Here is a 17858-nt window from a genome sequence, read left to right on the forward strand (position 1 = left end):
AAATATGTGAAAATATGGGGCGCTAAAAAAATATTTATTCTCCAAGTGGGCAGTAGACAAAATAAGTTTGGGAACCACTGATCTAAACCATTAGCATTTATAACATTAGTAAGAAGTAAGATTGTTACTTTTCATGTTTGTTTTTAATAAATGTTAAAAACCTCTGCTTTAAAAGATATAATATTCGATGTGTTCGTTTAAAATAAATTGGTATATCATCGCATCATTGTGTGTCGTATATTTTATTGATGGCCACTCATATAAATTGACTATCATCTCGAATTTCATCTTCGCACATAAATTACATTGTTTATTGTGGCGCTTCTATTTATACAAGCCTTTATAAAATGTTTACGACACCGTTCACTTCACAGCCAATTATATGAAAAGTAATTGGATTATTGCAACATGTTCAATATATTACAATCAGTTGATTTCATCACCTTTTGGTAATAACTTTAATTAATATTGTTAGGAAGATAATCCGACACTGTGCCGGTATACCGGCGCAATACTAGCCTTATTAAAATGTCAACGATTATGTCTCCTCACTAATCATTTTGACGCTGGACTTTTTAACGATAGCGCGCAATTCGCGACAAAGGATACAAGGCACTAATAATGTTTTTAGGGTTCCGTATCTTGGAGGAAAAAAACGGAACCCTTATAGGATCACTTTGTTGTCCGTCCGTCTGTCTGTTAAGACCCTTTTTTCATCTGCGCAGACGGAGTCGCGGGTCGACAGCTAGTAGACGTTATAAAGACATTCACAGACTAGTCTAAGCTTTGAAAGTTTGAAAAGGTCTTAATACGTCAGATCTTTGACTATAAAGAAACGGACGCTGTAAAAAGCCATCCTTGTACTAAAATTTTACGAGTCTTTGGTTGTATTGAATACAATATTGGACTACTTTACCCTGCTATTAGTCGGGCAAAAGAACGTTATCAAATTTAATTTATTAAGGTAGAAAAATCGCAAAATATAAAACCTTGCCAAATGGAGTAGCTATCAAAATGTACATCTCAGAAGTATATTTCTAATACATTTTCTATTTATTTACTTTCTATATATTAATAATATTATAAACGCGAAAGTTTAGAATAATGGATGTTTGTTTGAAGATATCTCCGGAATGGCTGAATGTATATTGATGAAATTTCGCACACATGTAGAAAATAGTATGGAAGAACACAAAGGTTACTTTTTTAATTCCGCGCGGACGGAGTCGCGGGCGACAACTAGTGTTATTATAAATATCACAAACCGTGTAAACATTTGCTTATTGTATGTTTTAGTACTAAAATTCTGGTAGGAAACATATAGTCATCCCTTAGTCTTTTATAAAAGATTTTTTTTATATCATAAGGTGGCAAATGAGCGGGCGGCCACCTTAAATCGCTGAAATAGCGAAGTGACCGTTGCCCATAGATATACGCAATTGCATATGCGTTGCCTACCTTTAATTGACGAAGGAGAGAATGCACAGATAGAAAACATTTTCCCTTTCCATGCATCCTCTCATCCGGAATGTCCACTTCCACTTCCCATCCTTTCCTTATTAGAGAAAAAGGGTATGAAAAGAAAGAGGACTAAATTAGGTCTCCGGGAGGCACACTCATCAGACGAAACGCGGAATTGCTTCCACTTGACGCCTGTCTTCTGTGTAGTCGTGGTATTTCACCGGGCGAGCTTTGCCAATTCGTGCGAAGATGTTAAAGCGGGCTCTCCCACTGTTAGAATCGCGTTAGAATTATGTTTTTGTATAGGTTTATGTCAGAGGGAACACAGTCTAATGTTAATAATTTGTACAAAATCGTGTAATCAATTATATCAAGAAGTACAGGAATGACATGTCGTCTGTCGTCATCGTAAACATATAAACCGATTTCTACTTTTAAACTCAACCGTCCATTTTTTCATTCATCGCTTTATCTTAAGCGAATTAAAAGTTACACGGGCGTACCTTGAGGCTACTGCTACCTTGTTATGAGCTTTCGGAAGTTACGCGTTAAGACCCCGCCCCGGGCAACCACGCCTACACCGCGTTTAACTTTCTTAGGTAGCAAAAAAGCGTCCTTTATTACACTTTACTCGGCCGTAAATAGCTCACGCGTTTAATACAAAAAAAGATTCTCTTTACGTATAAACAAACGTATATTTTTATATATGTTGTTGTGAATCTTGTAACATATGCGAGGTATGTTCTTACTTTATAAGCAAGTTATTTGTTTAGGTCTATTATTGTGTTCTGCAATTTGCTGTTTATTATGCTAATAGTATAAATGCGAATGTTTGAGACTGATGGATGTTTGTTATAAGATATCTCCGGAACTCATCAACGGATCTTGATGATATTTGGCACGGATGTAGAACATAGTAGAACACAGCCTGATTATTAAGTTTTATATGGTACGTCTGTGAGATTATATATTTATTTGACACTAAACAGTAACGCTAGAGTCTGTAGGTAGACACAGCGGGGGTGAACGATAGTTTGAAATAAGGTTAAGGGTTTATAAGTTGAATGAAAAATGTAACAGCATGAGGTTCTCCCCAGTATCGAAAGGGTTCTATGAAAAAAAGTTTATACTCTCTTCAAAGAAAATAATCATAAACTTTACGTCTACACGAATGCTAGAAAAGTTGGAAGACCTCTAAGTTGGAGGTGACTAGGCCTTAGTCAATTGCTTGTTTTCCTTCATCGTATGTTTTTGAAATAATTATGCAATCAAAATTAAATTGGTATTTTCAATGGATGAAATATAATTTATTTGTAAATGATTTCCAGTTTGATTTCCTGGCGGTTCGGTCCCTGAGAGGCGAAGCGATACAATCTTTGACTATTATAGGACAGGACTTGTCAAGCGCATTCCTCTTTAACAAATAAAGACGAACAAATAGTACTAAAAATTTAAACTTTTGATACAGTATACGTAGATACCTACTATCTTACTAATATTATAAATGGGAATGTTCAGATGGATGCATGTTTGAAGGTATTTTTGGAACTGCTCAACTAATCTTTATGAAATTCGGCACAAATGTAGAACATAGTCTAAAAGAACACATAAGCTACTCATTAAGTTTTTTTTTAATTTAGACAGCTAGTTTACATAAATGTTTGTCAACTATACCTAACCACGAAAAGTGACAGAATTTAAGTACAACGGCGTTTACCTAGTCCGTTTCTGTATAGTCAAAGGGTACTCACAGTTGACCGGGCGCCATCTGTCGACCCAGTTTGTTGATTAGTTTCCTCCGACTGTACAACTAACGATTACTTTTACTGTTATTGTATTTTTATTGTAAGTTAATATTAAAAATGTCTATAAGTCACTGGTTTGGTTTAGTTGGTAATCAATCAAGTATGTTTATCGGTTTAACTTTTTTAATACTTTTGATATCAGTAGGTGAAATTAATGAAACAATATAATGACGATAGAAGGGAATAGGGCAAAGCATCTAATAAATAGAAGAAAATGGAACAAACATATCTTACTAATGTTATAAATGCGAATGTTTAAATGGATGATAGTTGGAAGGTATCTTCAGAACTGCTGCATTTCGTTGAAATTTTTCATAGATTTTAAACATAGTCTAGAAAAACTTATAGCCTACTAATTGAGGTTTTTTTATACCGTGCGGATGGCGTCGCGGGCGACAGCTAATACTTGATATTGGTAGGTGAAATTAATGGGACAAAATATAAACTAACTCATCATATTCAAATAATTATTTTTGCATTTAGTATAAATGTATTCAGGTATCTTGGGTGCTTTTAATTTCGCGCGAGTCCCTACCTACAATGCTAGGTGTAGCGGGGCGTACAGAGATGCGGGGGGGAAGGCACATTAGAGCGCATGACCTTGAGCCACCAAGATATTTGAAAAGGGTTATGATATAACATATAGAAATGTTTTTAAAGGAAATTTTGTACCTAGTTGTAAGTTGGTGTCGTTATAATAATTAGTCAATGCTATACATATTATTTGTTCGTTTTCCTTGACTATAAAATAACATCGAAAACTTTGCAGTAACTTATAGTAACAGGAGATTAGAGTTACACGTGTATACTACCCTTTAATACTTTATATTGACAAAGTTTTGTGCAACTTTTCACTATTTAGGCGCGACCCATTTTGTTTTCTTAACAGCTTTGACGTATAGAACTTTGTTTACGGCCAGTAAAATAAGGATGCCGTAATATGGCACATAAAATGAATAAAAAAGTTGAATAAAACCTTTTTTTATTGACAATATTTTCCGTCTGTTAATGTATGCGTGGTGGGCCAGTGGTTGTTAATAAAAAGAGTAAACTTAAGGAATTCCAGCTATAAAGTGAGTATTTTGTATGACCACACCTAGGGCATGATTGTTTTGTCTTTTATAGTAGTAAACGATAAATTAATCGTTTCTACAGACATTGAAGGTTATATAAAAGGTAGACTTTGAAAACAAAAGAAAATGTTTAATTATTAAAAGAGATTTATTCGTTTTAGTATGTATACTATGTATCATTCGCGGAATTAAAAAATGTGTTTTTCCAGACTATGTTCTATGTCTATTCCAAATTTAAGACGAATCCGTTCAGCCGTTCTGGTGCTACCTTCAAACAAACATCTATGCATCTAAATATTCGCATTTATAATATTAGTAAGATAAACGAGCTCATATGTAGTTATGTGTTATTTGAGCTTGACTAAAAAGAATTTACACAAATAAACGTGTCTTAAAAAATTCTTCAATAACTTCAGTATTCCGTGAGCTATATTTGAAAACGTAAAACATGTGTGTTTATATCCTTACGTATACAAAATAAAGGTAATCGTTCACCTATCAACTATGCGACGCGACGCCCACCTGTGGGCTCTCGGTCGCTTTGTCGTTGCCGTTTAAATGCGCTAGATAAGATAATTAGTTAGAGGAATACTAAACAATTAGTAATGTTTCCTACAGTCTGAATTGATTAAGTGGTCCGCTGGGGGGATGCGACGGCGACGCTTCGGCGCTGCAGGTCGAGTGAAAAATATTTAACAAAAAAAATTCCTTCTTCTTGCCTTCTCTTATCTATGACTCAAAGTTAAGAGCTAACATATTATATACTGAAAGATACATTCTATTTAGGTATATGATATTTAGTGGGAAATAGTGCGTTTGAAAATGTGCGCGTGTGCGTTTTTTTCCTTGGAAGCCGTTTTTGCCGTGTTGGTAAATGTGCGGTAACCTTTAGAGGACATGTAGGGCGGAGTGCTGACTGCAGACTAAACGTGATTGACATTCATTACTTTCGGCTTACACGGAAAAAGCGTTACTGCGATTTATTTATATCATCGTTGTGGGTATTGCTTAGCTAATTGTTGGCTACTGAACTAAATTTTATTTTTATATAAGCTTAACAGTTGAAAAAAAACTTTTTTAAAATACTACGTGGAAGTAGGTGAGGTACCTAATGTTTAATATTATACGTAATGTTTAATATTATCATTGTTATGTTAAAAATAATTAAAAAAAAGTAAAATTTAAGAGATGAGATGCTCTTTTTTTCCTCTTTCTTATTTCTAGATGTTAAAACATAGTGTATTGGATGTATGGATGGATGTTTGTAAGAAGATATCGCCAAAACCGCTACATTGATCTTGTTCAAAATTTGGCACATATAGAACATAGTCTGGAAGAAGAATAAGTTACTAATTAAGTTGAAAGTCGCGGGTGACAAAAACTAAACACATAAATTGATTTATATTTCGGATTCAAATCAACCGGTCTACAATTACGTACACAAGCCCACCGTACAGAAACAGATCTACTTTTTAATAACACAAAACAAGTTTCGTAGTTTACCTTTCCAACACAATACTATCTCAAATCGTACACATTCTGGCGCATGGTTAAGTTAGAAACATTAATCTTCAGCCCAATAATAGACATAATTTATAGATCCCAATCCTAATAGAGCTTTTGTGGTTCGGGTCGTGAGATATCTCCCTCCCCTCCTCTGTATATCCCCTCCGCCAGCTCCCTTACCCCGGCTCCCCTTTCCCCGGTTTAGATGAGCCGGGCGTTCATCGCGGGTGGCAAAGTCAGGCAATGTTTCACAGTCACCAATGTTAAGATTGTTACCTTGTTAAGCCTTTTCAGACGACCAACTTTTGTATAGCGTTTAATTTTAGCATTTTAAATATGTTTTTAGTTTCTTTGTTGCGTTAAATTTCGTTTAAAATACGTTTTATATTTTTAAATAAATGGTAAGGGTAAAAACTCTTAGGTACGTTTATTAAATTGTTATAGCCTTATTTGAGATTCAAACGTAATTTTTTTTTTATTAATATAAATGCGAATGATTTAATGGATGGATGTATTTTTGTTAGAAAGTATAATATATCTAGAATTACTACATGGATCTGGCTGAAATTTAACCTTGATGTAGGACATAGTCTGGAAGAACACTTACGTTACAATTTTTTTTAATTCTACGCAGACGGTGCCCCATCTAGTAGCTCTAATAAATACAGCTTGTCACATGGGGATAGCGTAGCTTCCTAACAGTGAAAGAAATTTTCAAATTGGTTCAGTAGTTTCGGAGTGTAATGCAAAACAATCTTACATTTTTATATTATTATTATAGGTTTTTTTTTTTATATTTTAGTTGTTTATAATATTCACTACAATTATAAAAATTATTAAGTTGACATGGAAGTGGTTTTAAAATAGTTTGCTGTACAATTTTCTTTATTAACATAAAGAAATATAAGAAATTGTGTGTTGTTTTATCTATAAAAATAAAATAACTATTAATATAATTGGTACATTTGATAACATGTTGAACATGACTCTAGGGGATTCTAATTAGAGTGAAACTTATAACATATTGCTGTATATTTCTTCCCTTGAAAATACAATAGAACAATTATTAAACAGTTTTTCAAAGTTTATTATATTGATATCTTATAAAGTTACTCGTGTAAGGAAGATTGTACTAAGGTGAAAATTAGTAGAGATGTAGCTTAAAACTAAGAGACGGACAAAAAATATTTTTAAACCTGTTTTTTCGAAGTTCCTTACTAATTGAGTTATTTAGCGTGGTTTAGTAAGAAATAACAATTCAAAGGAGCTGCTTAATCAATCACGTTGAGTGTAGCACCAACTGCCAATCACTCTAAGAATGGCTAAGGAGACCCTTCGTTGGCTCATATACGTCCTCACTGAAGGGCTCCGAGTCTATAGTCAACCACGCTGACCCAGTGCGGGTTGACTTCACACATATCTTCTCAGATATGTGCAAGTATCACGATGTTTTCCTTCGCCGTAAGAACGTTGTTTATATATACATATGAAATATTTTTGTACATGGCGGGGATCGAACCTAGACTACGGTTAAGCTGGACAAACTCTTAACAACTGTACAACTGAATCTCTGTGCGTATAATATTTATATCGTAAAGTGTAAAAGTTGCAAGAAAAAATGATTTGTTTTAAAACTGTACAAAAAGCTATATTACAAAGCCTAAAATAAATTCGGTATCGAGGGAATTTTTCAATTTCATAAAGTTGTATTTTCGTAACGATTCCATTAAATTTTGATGGTTCGGTGTCGAAACTTCCAACGTAAACCGACGGATATTTCCAACTCTTCGTATTTCTAAAGCCAAAGTCTCGATAACCTTTTTAAGAGTTATAAATACTCATTGTTTAAAAGCCGTGGAAAGGGATCGTTAAAAAAATAACACCATTAAAATTTATTGCCAATAAATGAGTCATAAATTTTAAAAAGCTTACACAAGCTTTTATGGAACATAGACAATTGATAATAAATAATTGATACAATTATGAACGTTACTTATCCTTATAACGTTAATGTTTGTATGTCTGTTTTCTCAAAGATAATAAAATAATTAACAAAAATATCTACATACCTATGTCAAAAAACAACCATATTTCGCAAACATGATGTTTTTGCAAAGTACAAAAACTAATATTTAAAATCTTTGCGCAAGTCCGCGTTTCATATTTCGTACACGTGATATTTTTGTGTTGTTGATAACGAAAATCCAATTTTTTAAATTCACATCTGTCTGTATGTCTGTCCACAAGGTCGCGTTTGTTGTCGATAATCTCCTTAACGGTTGGACCAATTTTGACGGAACTTGGATGTATTCGGGTTTATTATAGGATACTTTTTTTAATTCCGTGCTAACAAAGTCACGGGTGCCCTTTAGTATATTAATATAATAAAGTGAAATACGGTTATCTTTAATTACCTTTAAAGTGGTTTCTACGGTTGATATTGTAAACATAAACTTAATTCGAATTCCCAGAATACCCGAAATGACAATAAATATCAAAACGGCTTCCAATTATAATAAATTTAGTGCTAGTTTCACACGAGGGAACGGTGCAGTAGAGTAGTAGATAGTGCAATACCCCTGTTGTTTTAATATACTTTTGGTGTAGAATTTCATTGACGCCATATTGTATTATTTCACTTTCATTTTCTTTGACAAAATACATTTCATAAATATGTATTAATACAAGTTATGAATGTAAATTTCTACGGTTGCTGTCAAAAGAATATTGTGTTAGCGTTGTACATTTTTATATTGAGCTAGCTGTCGCCCGCAACATCGTTCGTAGGGAATTAAAAAAAAACATAATAAGTACTCTATGTGTTCTTCCAGACTATGTTCTACATGTGTGCCGACTTTCATTAACATCCGTTCAGCCGTCCCAGATATACCTTTAAACAAATACTATTCAAACATTGGCATTTATAATATTAGTAAGAAGTAAAATAAGCCATCGCTTGACCATGTCTTCTATCTACGTATTTTGACTTGACTTCAATTTAAACCAAGATTTTTAACTAATAGCAACACTGCAGTGGCTACTACTCTGCCTCACAGTTCTGCCCACGTGTGAAAGTAGAATTATTTCATTCGTTCGTAATCGTAATATTCCAAACTAATTATATTCGATTGAGAAGTATAGGTTAGTCAGGTTATCAGATATTTTTTTTTTCAACTCTAGTCTTAATTGCTTTAAGCCGGAAATCTCGTATGTTAACTCGTTTAATAACCAGTTTCCTGTTCGACTTAACTTGGCTTTTTGGTATCGCCCCAATTTATTCTTATCTACGTGCGCCGCTTCTATCAATTCCTACATCTGCATACGTTGGTTATTGAATAATGTACTTTAACATAAAAGTAATAGGGTTCATAATTAAAGTAATTTAAATTGCTACCATATATTTCAATTCTAAAAGTCCAATGAAGTTGTTTCTGATTTGATTTAAGTTCAAACATGTTACTCTATTCTTGTTGTATTATAGAGTCCTTTAGTTTAGTCCTAGTTTATTTTATTTTTTTTTTAATTAAGAAAAGAGATAAAAGGTCATTGACCTTACTTAAAATAAATAAGCTGTCACGATGTGTCATTGATAGAAAAGATTTATGCCACTTTTCACACCGTATTTGGACTAAAGTGACAGGTGTTAAGCCGATTGATATCTGTATGATCTTGCGTTTGATATTTTACTCTACACTAGCTGTCGCCCGCGATTCCGTTCGGGCGAATTAAAAAAAAAACTTAATTAGTAGGCTATGTGTTCTTTCAGACTATGTTCTACATTAGCGTTTTGGAGATACCTATTGACAAACATTTGCATTTTAAAATATTAGTAAGTCATATTTAGAGGTCTGCTTGCTCTTTTACCACCTTATCTTACTTCATACTAATATTATAAATGCGAAAGTTTAGATGGATGGATGGATGTATGTTTGTTAGGTAGAGGAAGACCAAAAAAAGTATGGAATGACTGTGTGAAAGAGGATATGCGTAGGAAGGTGGTAGACTCGGATATGACGGCTGATAGAGATGTATGGAGGAGTAGTACATACTGTGCCGACCCTGAATAGTGATAAGGGCAGGTTGATGATGATGGATGTATGTTTGTTAGAAGTTATTACTAGATGGCATAGATGTAGAACATAGTCTGGAAGAACACAGGCTACTAAGTTAGTTTACTTTTATTCCGCGCGGACAAAGTCGCGGGCAAATAAAAAACTTACCGATTATTTTCTAAAATGCATATTACAACAGCAAAATAAATATACTAACTTTATAGTAAAATGTTCAAATATGCATAATAAATCGATACATTGTTAAGGTGCTGTTCGTTTAATAACATAATTTCAATATTATGCATAAACACCGCGAGGCATTCGCGTATAGAGCCCGACTTATTTGCACGGACCACCCGTTTTAAGGCATTAAACTAGTTTCAGCCCGCGGCTTTTTATGCTTCTGTTGCTTATTTTTTTAATTCGAAATCTCTACAATTTTGCGCGACACTTTAAGACGTCATATAGTGAAACGCCTTTTGTGATAGAAACCTCAATAAATATAGGTTTTTGTAACTCCCTTACTAAAAAGACTTACTGAGAAAGGTGGATCAGGGGAAGTAGGAGCATCAGACCACGGGGAAGATCGCCCATGAGATGGACTGACTAAATCATGCGGCTCGTGAAGCGGTTCACTGATACCTGATGACCACGACCAGTCTGAAAAGTCTGCAGCGATAAAAAAGAACTAAAAAAATAAAGGAATATCATATTGTAAAAATCACTATTGTGATTTAGCATAAGGAATCTGCGAAAAAGAGTACAAACCAAGGGTCTTTAGATGTCGTTTTTAGTAATAAATAAAGTCTTTTGTGTTAAAATCTACGTCTTTATTACGTATTGAGGCTCCCAAATTCTCATCATTACTTTGATGATACGGTTGCAATTGGCTCATCATGGCCTGAAGTGGATCTTGATTTATTGATGGTATAAACATTTAGTAGATTCTTTTATAACGCATGAAAGGATGATTGTAAAACCTATTTCACGTGGTTTATTGACGTTTTGTGGTACATTTAATACGAACAGATTGTTAATTTATAACGCTAGGCATATTATATTATAATTCTGAATGTTTGGATGGATAGATAGATGGATGAAGGGATGTTTATTACATGGAACAGCTGTATGGATGTCGATGACATTTGGTATAGATGTAGAACATAGTCTTGAAGAACACATACGCTACTAATATCGTTTTTTTAATGCTGTGCGGACGGAGTCGCGGGCGCTAGCTAGTTGGACATATATATAAAATTCTCGTGTCACAATTTTCGTTCCCATACTCCTCCGAAACGGCTTGATCGATTCTCATGAAATTTTGTGAGCATATTGAGTAGGTCTGAGAATCGGCCAACATCTATTTTGAATCCCGCGCGGACGGAGTCGCGGGCGACACCTAGAAAATTCGAATAATTTTTTGATAAAAATTGACGATCAAAATTGTTCTTGTTTATTTTTATTTTAAGAAACAAAACAGTCATTATTTTATTTAAAAATAATATGCAGACTTGATTATTAGATTCTATAATTTTCTTTTTCATCTTTCACCTAATTAGATCAATCAACAAGAAACTTAATAAAAATCAATTAACAACCATTTCAAGATGCTTAAAACCTCATATTCCTAAGCGATAAGTAGAGAAGCCGCAAAATAAACGTCGGTTATTACCGCTTTCTTGGCAGGATCTCGGTTATGTATTGCTAAGGCTTTCAAGGATCCGGGAAGGATGTATGTGTGCGGTTTGTCACGAACTTGCAATCTAAAGATCCCACGATAATATCCTAAGGGGTGTGACTTTTTTTAGACTAAGGTTACACTTTATTTTGATAGTATTTTAGCAAAAGAACAAGAAGCAAAGCCTTCTTTGATTTTCTTTGAGTATACACAAAGCATATCTGCATTTGTAGATACGTTGCCTACGTTCAATCGACAGAGGAGGGAACGCATAGATGACATATCCCCTCCTCTGCCAAATCCACCTCCCCTTCCAATCATATTGTTAGGTTTAAGACTCTGGTTTATAACTGATCATCTCCCAATGTGGTATCAACTATTTTTTTTTGTATAAAATATTAGCAGATTTTTTTGTAAATTTACTAATATTACTTTTACCATTCCAACTAAGCTCTAGGCTTATGCTAGGATATGGTTTACGACAATAGTCGAATGGCGGGATTCGAACCCGCGACCTCGTGATCGGAAATCCGTAACCTTGACCATTAGGCTATTGACGCCTTAAATTATGACGCATAATTCTGAATCATATTAACTAATATACAATCAAAGACTAAGCAAAAAAAAGACTGAGTATAAATTACCTTAAGGCCATCTCTAGTTTATCTGAATTATTATAAAAAGTAAAAAATAAAGTCTAGTGTGCATCCACCTTTATAAAGCCACGTCTATCGTCTTTCCGCATAATTAGACATTACTAACACAACATGCCTGCTATCAAACTCCTGCACGAATAACTTTACAACCTTCGCCAAGCTCACTTAGTGATGCTTCTGATTTCAAGCGATTTATCGAGTTTATTTATTACTTACTCGACTATACAGAAGTTAACATAATAGACATTTGTGGGTTTCTGACATCAAAATCTCTGTAACAACATATCGTCATCCTTATCTTTTGTTTGACAAAACAGCGATAACAATTTGTTTTAAACGAGGATTTTGGTCTCAGAAACCCACGGTAAATATAAGTAGAATAAATAAAGAATAAAGCTATTTAAATGAAAAAAGCATTAGTACAACTGACTGTCACCTACGACCGACGTCTAATCTTACTAGGATGGATGGATAGATGAACAGATGGATCTCAACGGCTCAACGGATCCCGCTGAAATTTGGCGTAGATGTACAACATAGACTGGATGAACACATAGGCTACTAAGTTTTTTTAGTCCCCACGGACGGTGTCGCGGACGACATCTAGTTATTTTTATTATCGGTTCAAATTAATAGGTTACAGATGATGCTAAGGAATTGGGTAAAAATTTAGTCTTTTGTCTATGGAGTAAAAAAACCTCGATTAATAATAGTGTGTATCTAGCTTTAGAAATAATTAAGTTTACAATAGGATTTCAACCTATTAGTTGTTAATAACGTTGTTTTTTTTTGTTACAGGTGTCATGAATGCAACAAGTTAAGGATGTAGTTAGCTAAGTAATAATGTGTGATATCGATATTCTGTCGCGAGAACCGTAGTGATGTGCTGGTGTCGACAATGATTGTGTCTCGTACGCAACTAGTGTTGTTCTGTGCGCTATTACATTATCGCGTCGAGAGTCAACAGGAGGTGCTTATTGAAGAGTCGTGTGAGTATTACGAAATATACTTTTTGATGTAATTCTTCGGTATGTGGATGTATTGTTTAGTACCTTTTATGCGTGTACCAGCTGTTGCACGTGACTCCGTCCGGGTGGAATTAAACTTAATAAGTAGTCTACGTTCTACATCCATGTAAAATTTTACCGAGATCTATTGAACCGGTCTGCTGATACATTCTAACAACCATCCATCCGTTTATAATATTAGTGAGATTACCAGAGTCAGTAGTCATTATATGATTAGTTAATGTAAGCGAATTTCGAGTAACGACAGAAACTAAAAATAGATAGAACTGAAGAAATCTAAAAATGTTTATATTAATTTAATTTTTGTCTCCTAATAACATGTTTAATCTATTTCCTTCGCATTTAAATCATAGAAGGATTTAACTGATACATTTTTGTATTTATAATACCTTAAAAAAATAAAACAATCTTCAGATTATTAACATTACCGTAAGAACGTCTGATAAATGTACATATGTAAATCGATAAACGATAAATTTGGTACATGGCGGGATTCGAAAACAGGACCTGTAGATTGCAAGTTAACAGCTTAACCTTTAAACCGCCGATGCTTTCGTATATAAAATATCCATTGTAATCAAATATCTCATACCATTAGCTATCTGAAGATCGAGAAAGATATATTTGTATGTAAATAGGCAGACATTACGTATATCTAATGTGATCGATGACGTAACAGGAGATACCGGAGTGCCGTTACATCCATTACGTGATAAGCAACTTGTGTTCACACAAATATTGATTTAGTAAGCCGACACGACAGATTGTATGATAAAAAATTTACTTACATGTCTTGTCTGTTATTTCTTTACTCTGTTATGTGCATCCACAGAGTATTTAACGGTTATGAAGCAACGCAATCATCAGCTCACTATACGTCCCTACTGGAATCGGAGCCCAACTTAAGTTAGATGACTAGACCATAGTCAACAACGCTAGCTAAGTACGGGTTAATCATGAGCTTACTGCTCACCACTGAGGGACTCGGAACCTCGGTGTTTCCGTTGCTCGTTTGCCCCCTACTTTTATAAGAAAACATATCCTTACTTAGGGGTGAGTAGGCCATAGTCAATCACGCTGGCCCAGTGCGGGTTGACTTCATACATAAATTTGAATTTCTACACAGGTTTGTTCAGCTAGAGCAAGTAATATAATGGAATATTAAAAATTAGGTAACTTTCTGGCTCCTTGCATTGTTAGTAGTTAGAGTACTTTTTGATTGTTATTCATCGCTTGCATACCTTCAAAGATATAAGGGGTGCTACCATCGCCCTTGGCGAGATTTCTACGGTGCCCCTTTTTTACCATACCGTGCCATGTGTTCCTTGTTATCTGACCCTCTCCCTGGGCGGTTACCCAACTGCACTCTACCCTAATATTACTGGATATACTACATACTATTAGGAATAAAATCTGACACTGTCCAGGTGTACTGGCGCAACACTAGCCTTACTAAAATGTCGACGTTTATGTCCCCTCACTAATCGTTCTGACATTTGCCTTGGTAAAGAAAGCGCGCAATTCGCGGCAAAGGATTCTAGCTAATAATATCTAAAAATACAAAGCCGCGTAAAACATTACTCTCAGTTGGTACAGCGTGAGAATTACATATTAATGCACATAATAAAAGCTTACAGTGTGTATTGAATGCCGTTATATTTCACACGTATTGTTTGAGAACGCAGTTTGATGCATTAGCACTCTTAACACTCGCTTTGATTACCCTTTTATTTGAATTAGGTCAAAGCGTAAAAAGAATTAAATTCCCTTTCCACATACGACCGTATACACAAATCGTGGGTATGAAATTAACGCCCTTAACTACATAAATTTGCCAAAGATTAGATATATTTCACTTTTGTTAATCAAAAGTTTTGATTGTGTCATAAATTCTTTCATTGATTTAGAGTTTATAACATCTTTATTTAGACTAACAAAATGTCTTCCTTAGAGAGAATGAAAATAAATTGTATTATAATTGGATACCATGGACGTTCGAGTATATTTAACCTTCCATTATTCCTCGACCAATCCTCAACAAGTGTTCATATATGCAACCAGCTGTCACCCATGACTAAGTCTGCACGGAATTAAAAAAAACTAAAAGCAACCTACGTGTTATTCCAGATGTTCTACATCTATGCTAAATTTCGAGATCCATGCAGCTGTTCTGCAGATACCTTCACACAAAGATCCGTCCATAAATACAAACATTTGCATTTATAATATTAGTACGATAATCAATTCATTGTAATATGCTGTAGACAGAGCGACTAATTTTTACAAGAGATGTGTCATTCGAGTCCTAATTGTGTGAGTAGTGTGCATGCACCCTTATAGGTTGTCCGGATTATTAATTAATAATTAGTTTTGACCTATAATATTTTCTAATTAAAACGACTATACTTTACTATTAGATATTAAAAGATTTACATAAAGTTACTTCGAACTGATTCCATTTAACCGGAGTCCTTACTTAGTATTTTATTTAACTTATCGATTAGAAAACTTGTTCAAACAAGTTACTAGAAATACTCGTATTCCTTATTTAAATATGGAGACGATAGATACGTTTATTTACAATGTTATTAATATCAAATAGGGACTGTCGTAAAGTTAACAACCATTAGCATTTGCCCGCGACTTCGTCCGCACGGAATCAATAAATAAACTTAGTAAATATACCAAAGTATGTTCTATATCATAATAATTATTAACCTGTTAACCGGGGAGTTCCCGTTCAAATTATGCAACATGTAGCGGGCGCGTATTGTTTCGCTAGGACATGTCAATACGTCACGCCCGGAGACCGTCATTTCACATTTCTATATTTTAATTTATTCATAAAATGAATGATAAGCTATGATAAATGTATATCGTTTATTAATAATTTTGAAGTACAAAAGGAATCACAAAACAATTAACAAACAAAATGGAATTTTTGAGGACGTATTCATATGTCCTACCCGTAATCGATATTGTTTACGCCTGACGCATTTATACGTCTTGTCCGGTTAACAGGTTAATATTTATAATATAATATTATAAATATTTTCTTTCTGTGCATCTCCTCCGTCGATGAAAGGTAGTCAACGCATATGCAATTGCGTATGTCTATGGGCAACGGTCACTTCGCTATTTCAGCGATTTCAGTTGGCCGCTCTCTAGTTTGCCTTATGATATAAAAAAAATCTATGTGTTTAATCGAGAACGTTTTGTATTTTTGTATGTATAATAAGATAACTAATGTTATGTTGTATGATAATTAATATGTTGGTTTTTAATATTACGTTTTTATTTAAAAGAAAATGTAGATATTTTTTTAATTTAATTTTTTTTTATCCTGTCAGGAAAAAAGTAAAAGAACAACTATGTCAAAGTTATCAAAACAATTTTAAAATGTACTTGCTTACTTAAAAAGAAACTCAAGACATCGATATGGTAATTGAAATTTAACGCGCGAAAGTCTCATTTTTGATACAGTGTAGTGGAAACACACCTTTAGAATGTGTCGTAAAAATTTAGTACTGTGATATCGACTCCCGAGGTTGGCAGTATTCATACATATTGAGAAGGAAGTTGATATGAGGAAGGACTGAAAAAAGAATATTGATTTAGTCAGTGGAACTACGTTCTCATACTTAAATAAATAAAACCACAAGGACAATGTTACTAAAATTATAAAACGTAATGTTTGGATGTTTGTTTGATGGTATCCCCAGAACGGCTGTATAGATCTCGCTGACATTTTTCATAGAGGTAGAGCACAATTTGGAAGAATACATAGGCTACTAATTTTGTTTTTTTTTTCATTCCCCACGTACGGGATCTCTTTATAGTTGAAGTCGCAAAAGTAAGCTAGTACAATGTACTATCGTGGAATCTGGCGGTGTTTCACTTTAGAACTGAAGTTTGAAACCCGTGAGTATTGAAACAACTATGCCGAAACAATTTGAAACATAAACAAACACAACTCAATTTTTAAATCTGTCTATACGAAAAAGTTAGGTTACATTCTGAGACCAAAGACTGTGTATAAAATATATCGTCATCCCTGACATTATTTCTAACAAAACAGAGATAACAATATAATAAATAAGAATTTTGGTCGCAGAAAGTGCGTTTTACTATTATACCGTCGTTAGCGCAACTATTACTGAAATGATTCTTTTGTGTTATATGGGCGGAGTTTGTCTCGGTGTAAGGAATAAGGAAATTTCTGTAAGTGGAACATTGCGAAAGGCCCTGACTGTACATAGCGTTAAACTCTCTTGGTGAGTAAATATTCGATAAGTACACACATGTTATCTAAGCTATGCTAGCGATCTAGGTTAGATAACTAGAACTTTAGTCAAAGCTTTTGAACTTTGAAAGCTTAGCTAACGCGGTAATGACTTAAAGTGCGATTTAAGTAACTTTTCGTATTAGTATCCGGACTTCTTGTGATGTAATTAAACTTATAATAAAATAATTACTGAAATATTTTATTATCTTACTAATATTATAAATGCGAAAGTTTAGATGAATGTTTGTTAGCAGAACTCTCTCATCTCAAGATCTCAAGAACGACTGTGTCAGGTATATAGAAATAAAGATTTC

General features: G+C 34.1%; 1 protein-coding gene across 2 annotated transcripts in view; it reads left to right on the forward strand.

Annotated features, from left to right (window-relative positions):
- The window catches only part of LOC106125849 (nephrin-like), a 44982-nt gene that overhangs the window by 4335 nt on the left and 22789 nt on the right, over positions 1-17858 (forward strand). For both annotated transcript variants that reach the window (XM_013323258.1, XM_013323259.1), the window contains exon 2: positions 13030-13220. In XM_013323258.1, coding sequence (XP_013178712.1) covers positions 13130-13220 — 91 coding nt within the window. In that variant the 5' untranslated portion in view covers positions 13030-13129. The remainder of the gene's footprint in view (positions 1-13029; positions 13221-17858) is intronic.

This window comes from Papilio xuthus, unplaced genomic scaffold (assembly GCF_000836235.2).
Source record: "Papilio xuthus unplaced genomic scaffold, Pxut_1.1 DF825783.1, whole genome shotgun sequence".
NCBI lineage: Eukaryota > Metazoa > Arthropoda > Insecta > Lepidoptera > Papilionidae > Papilio > Papilio xuthus.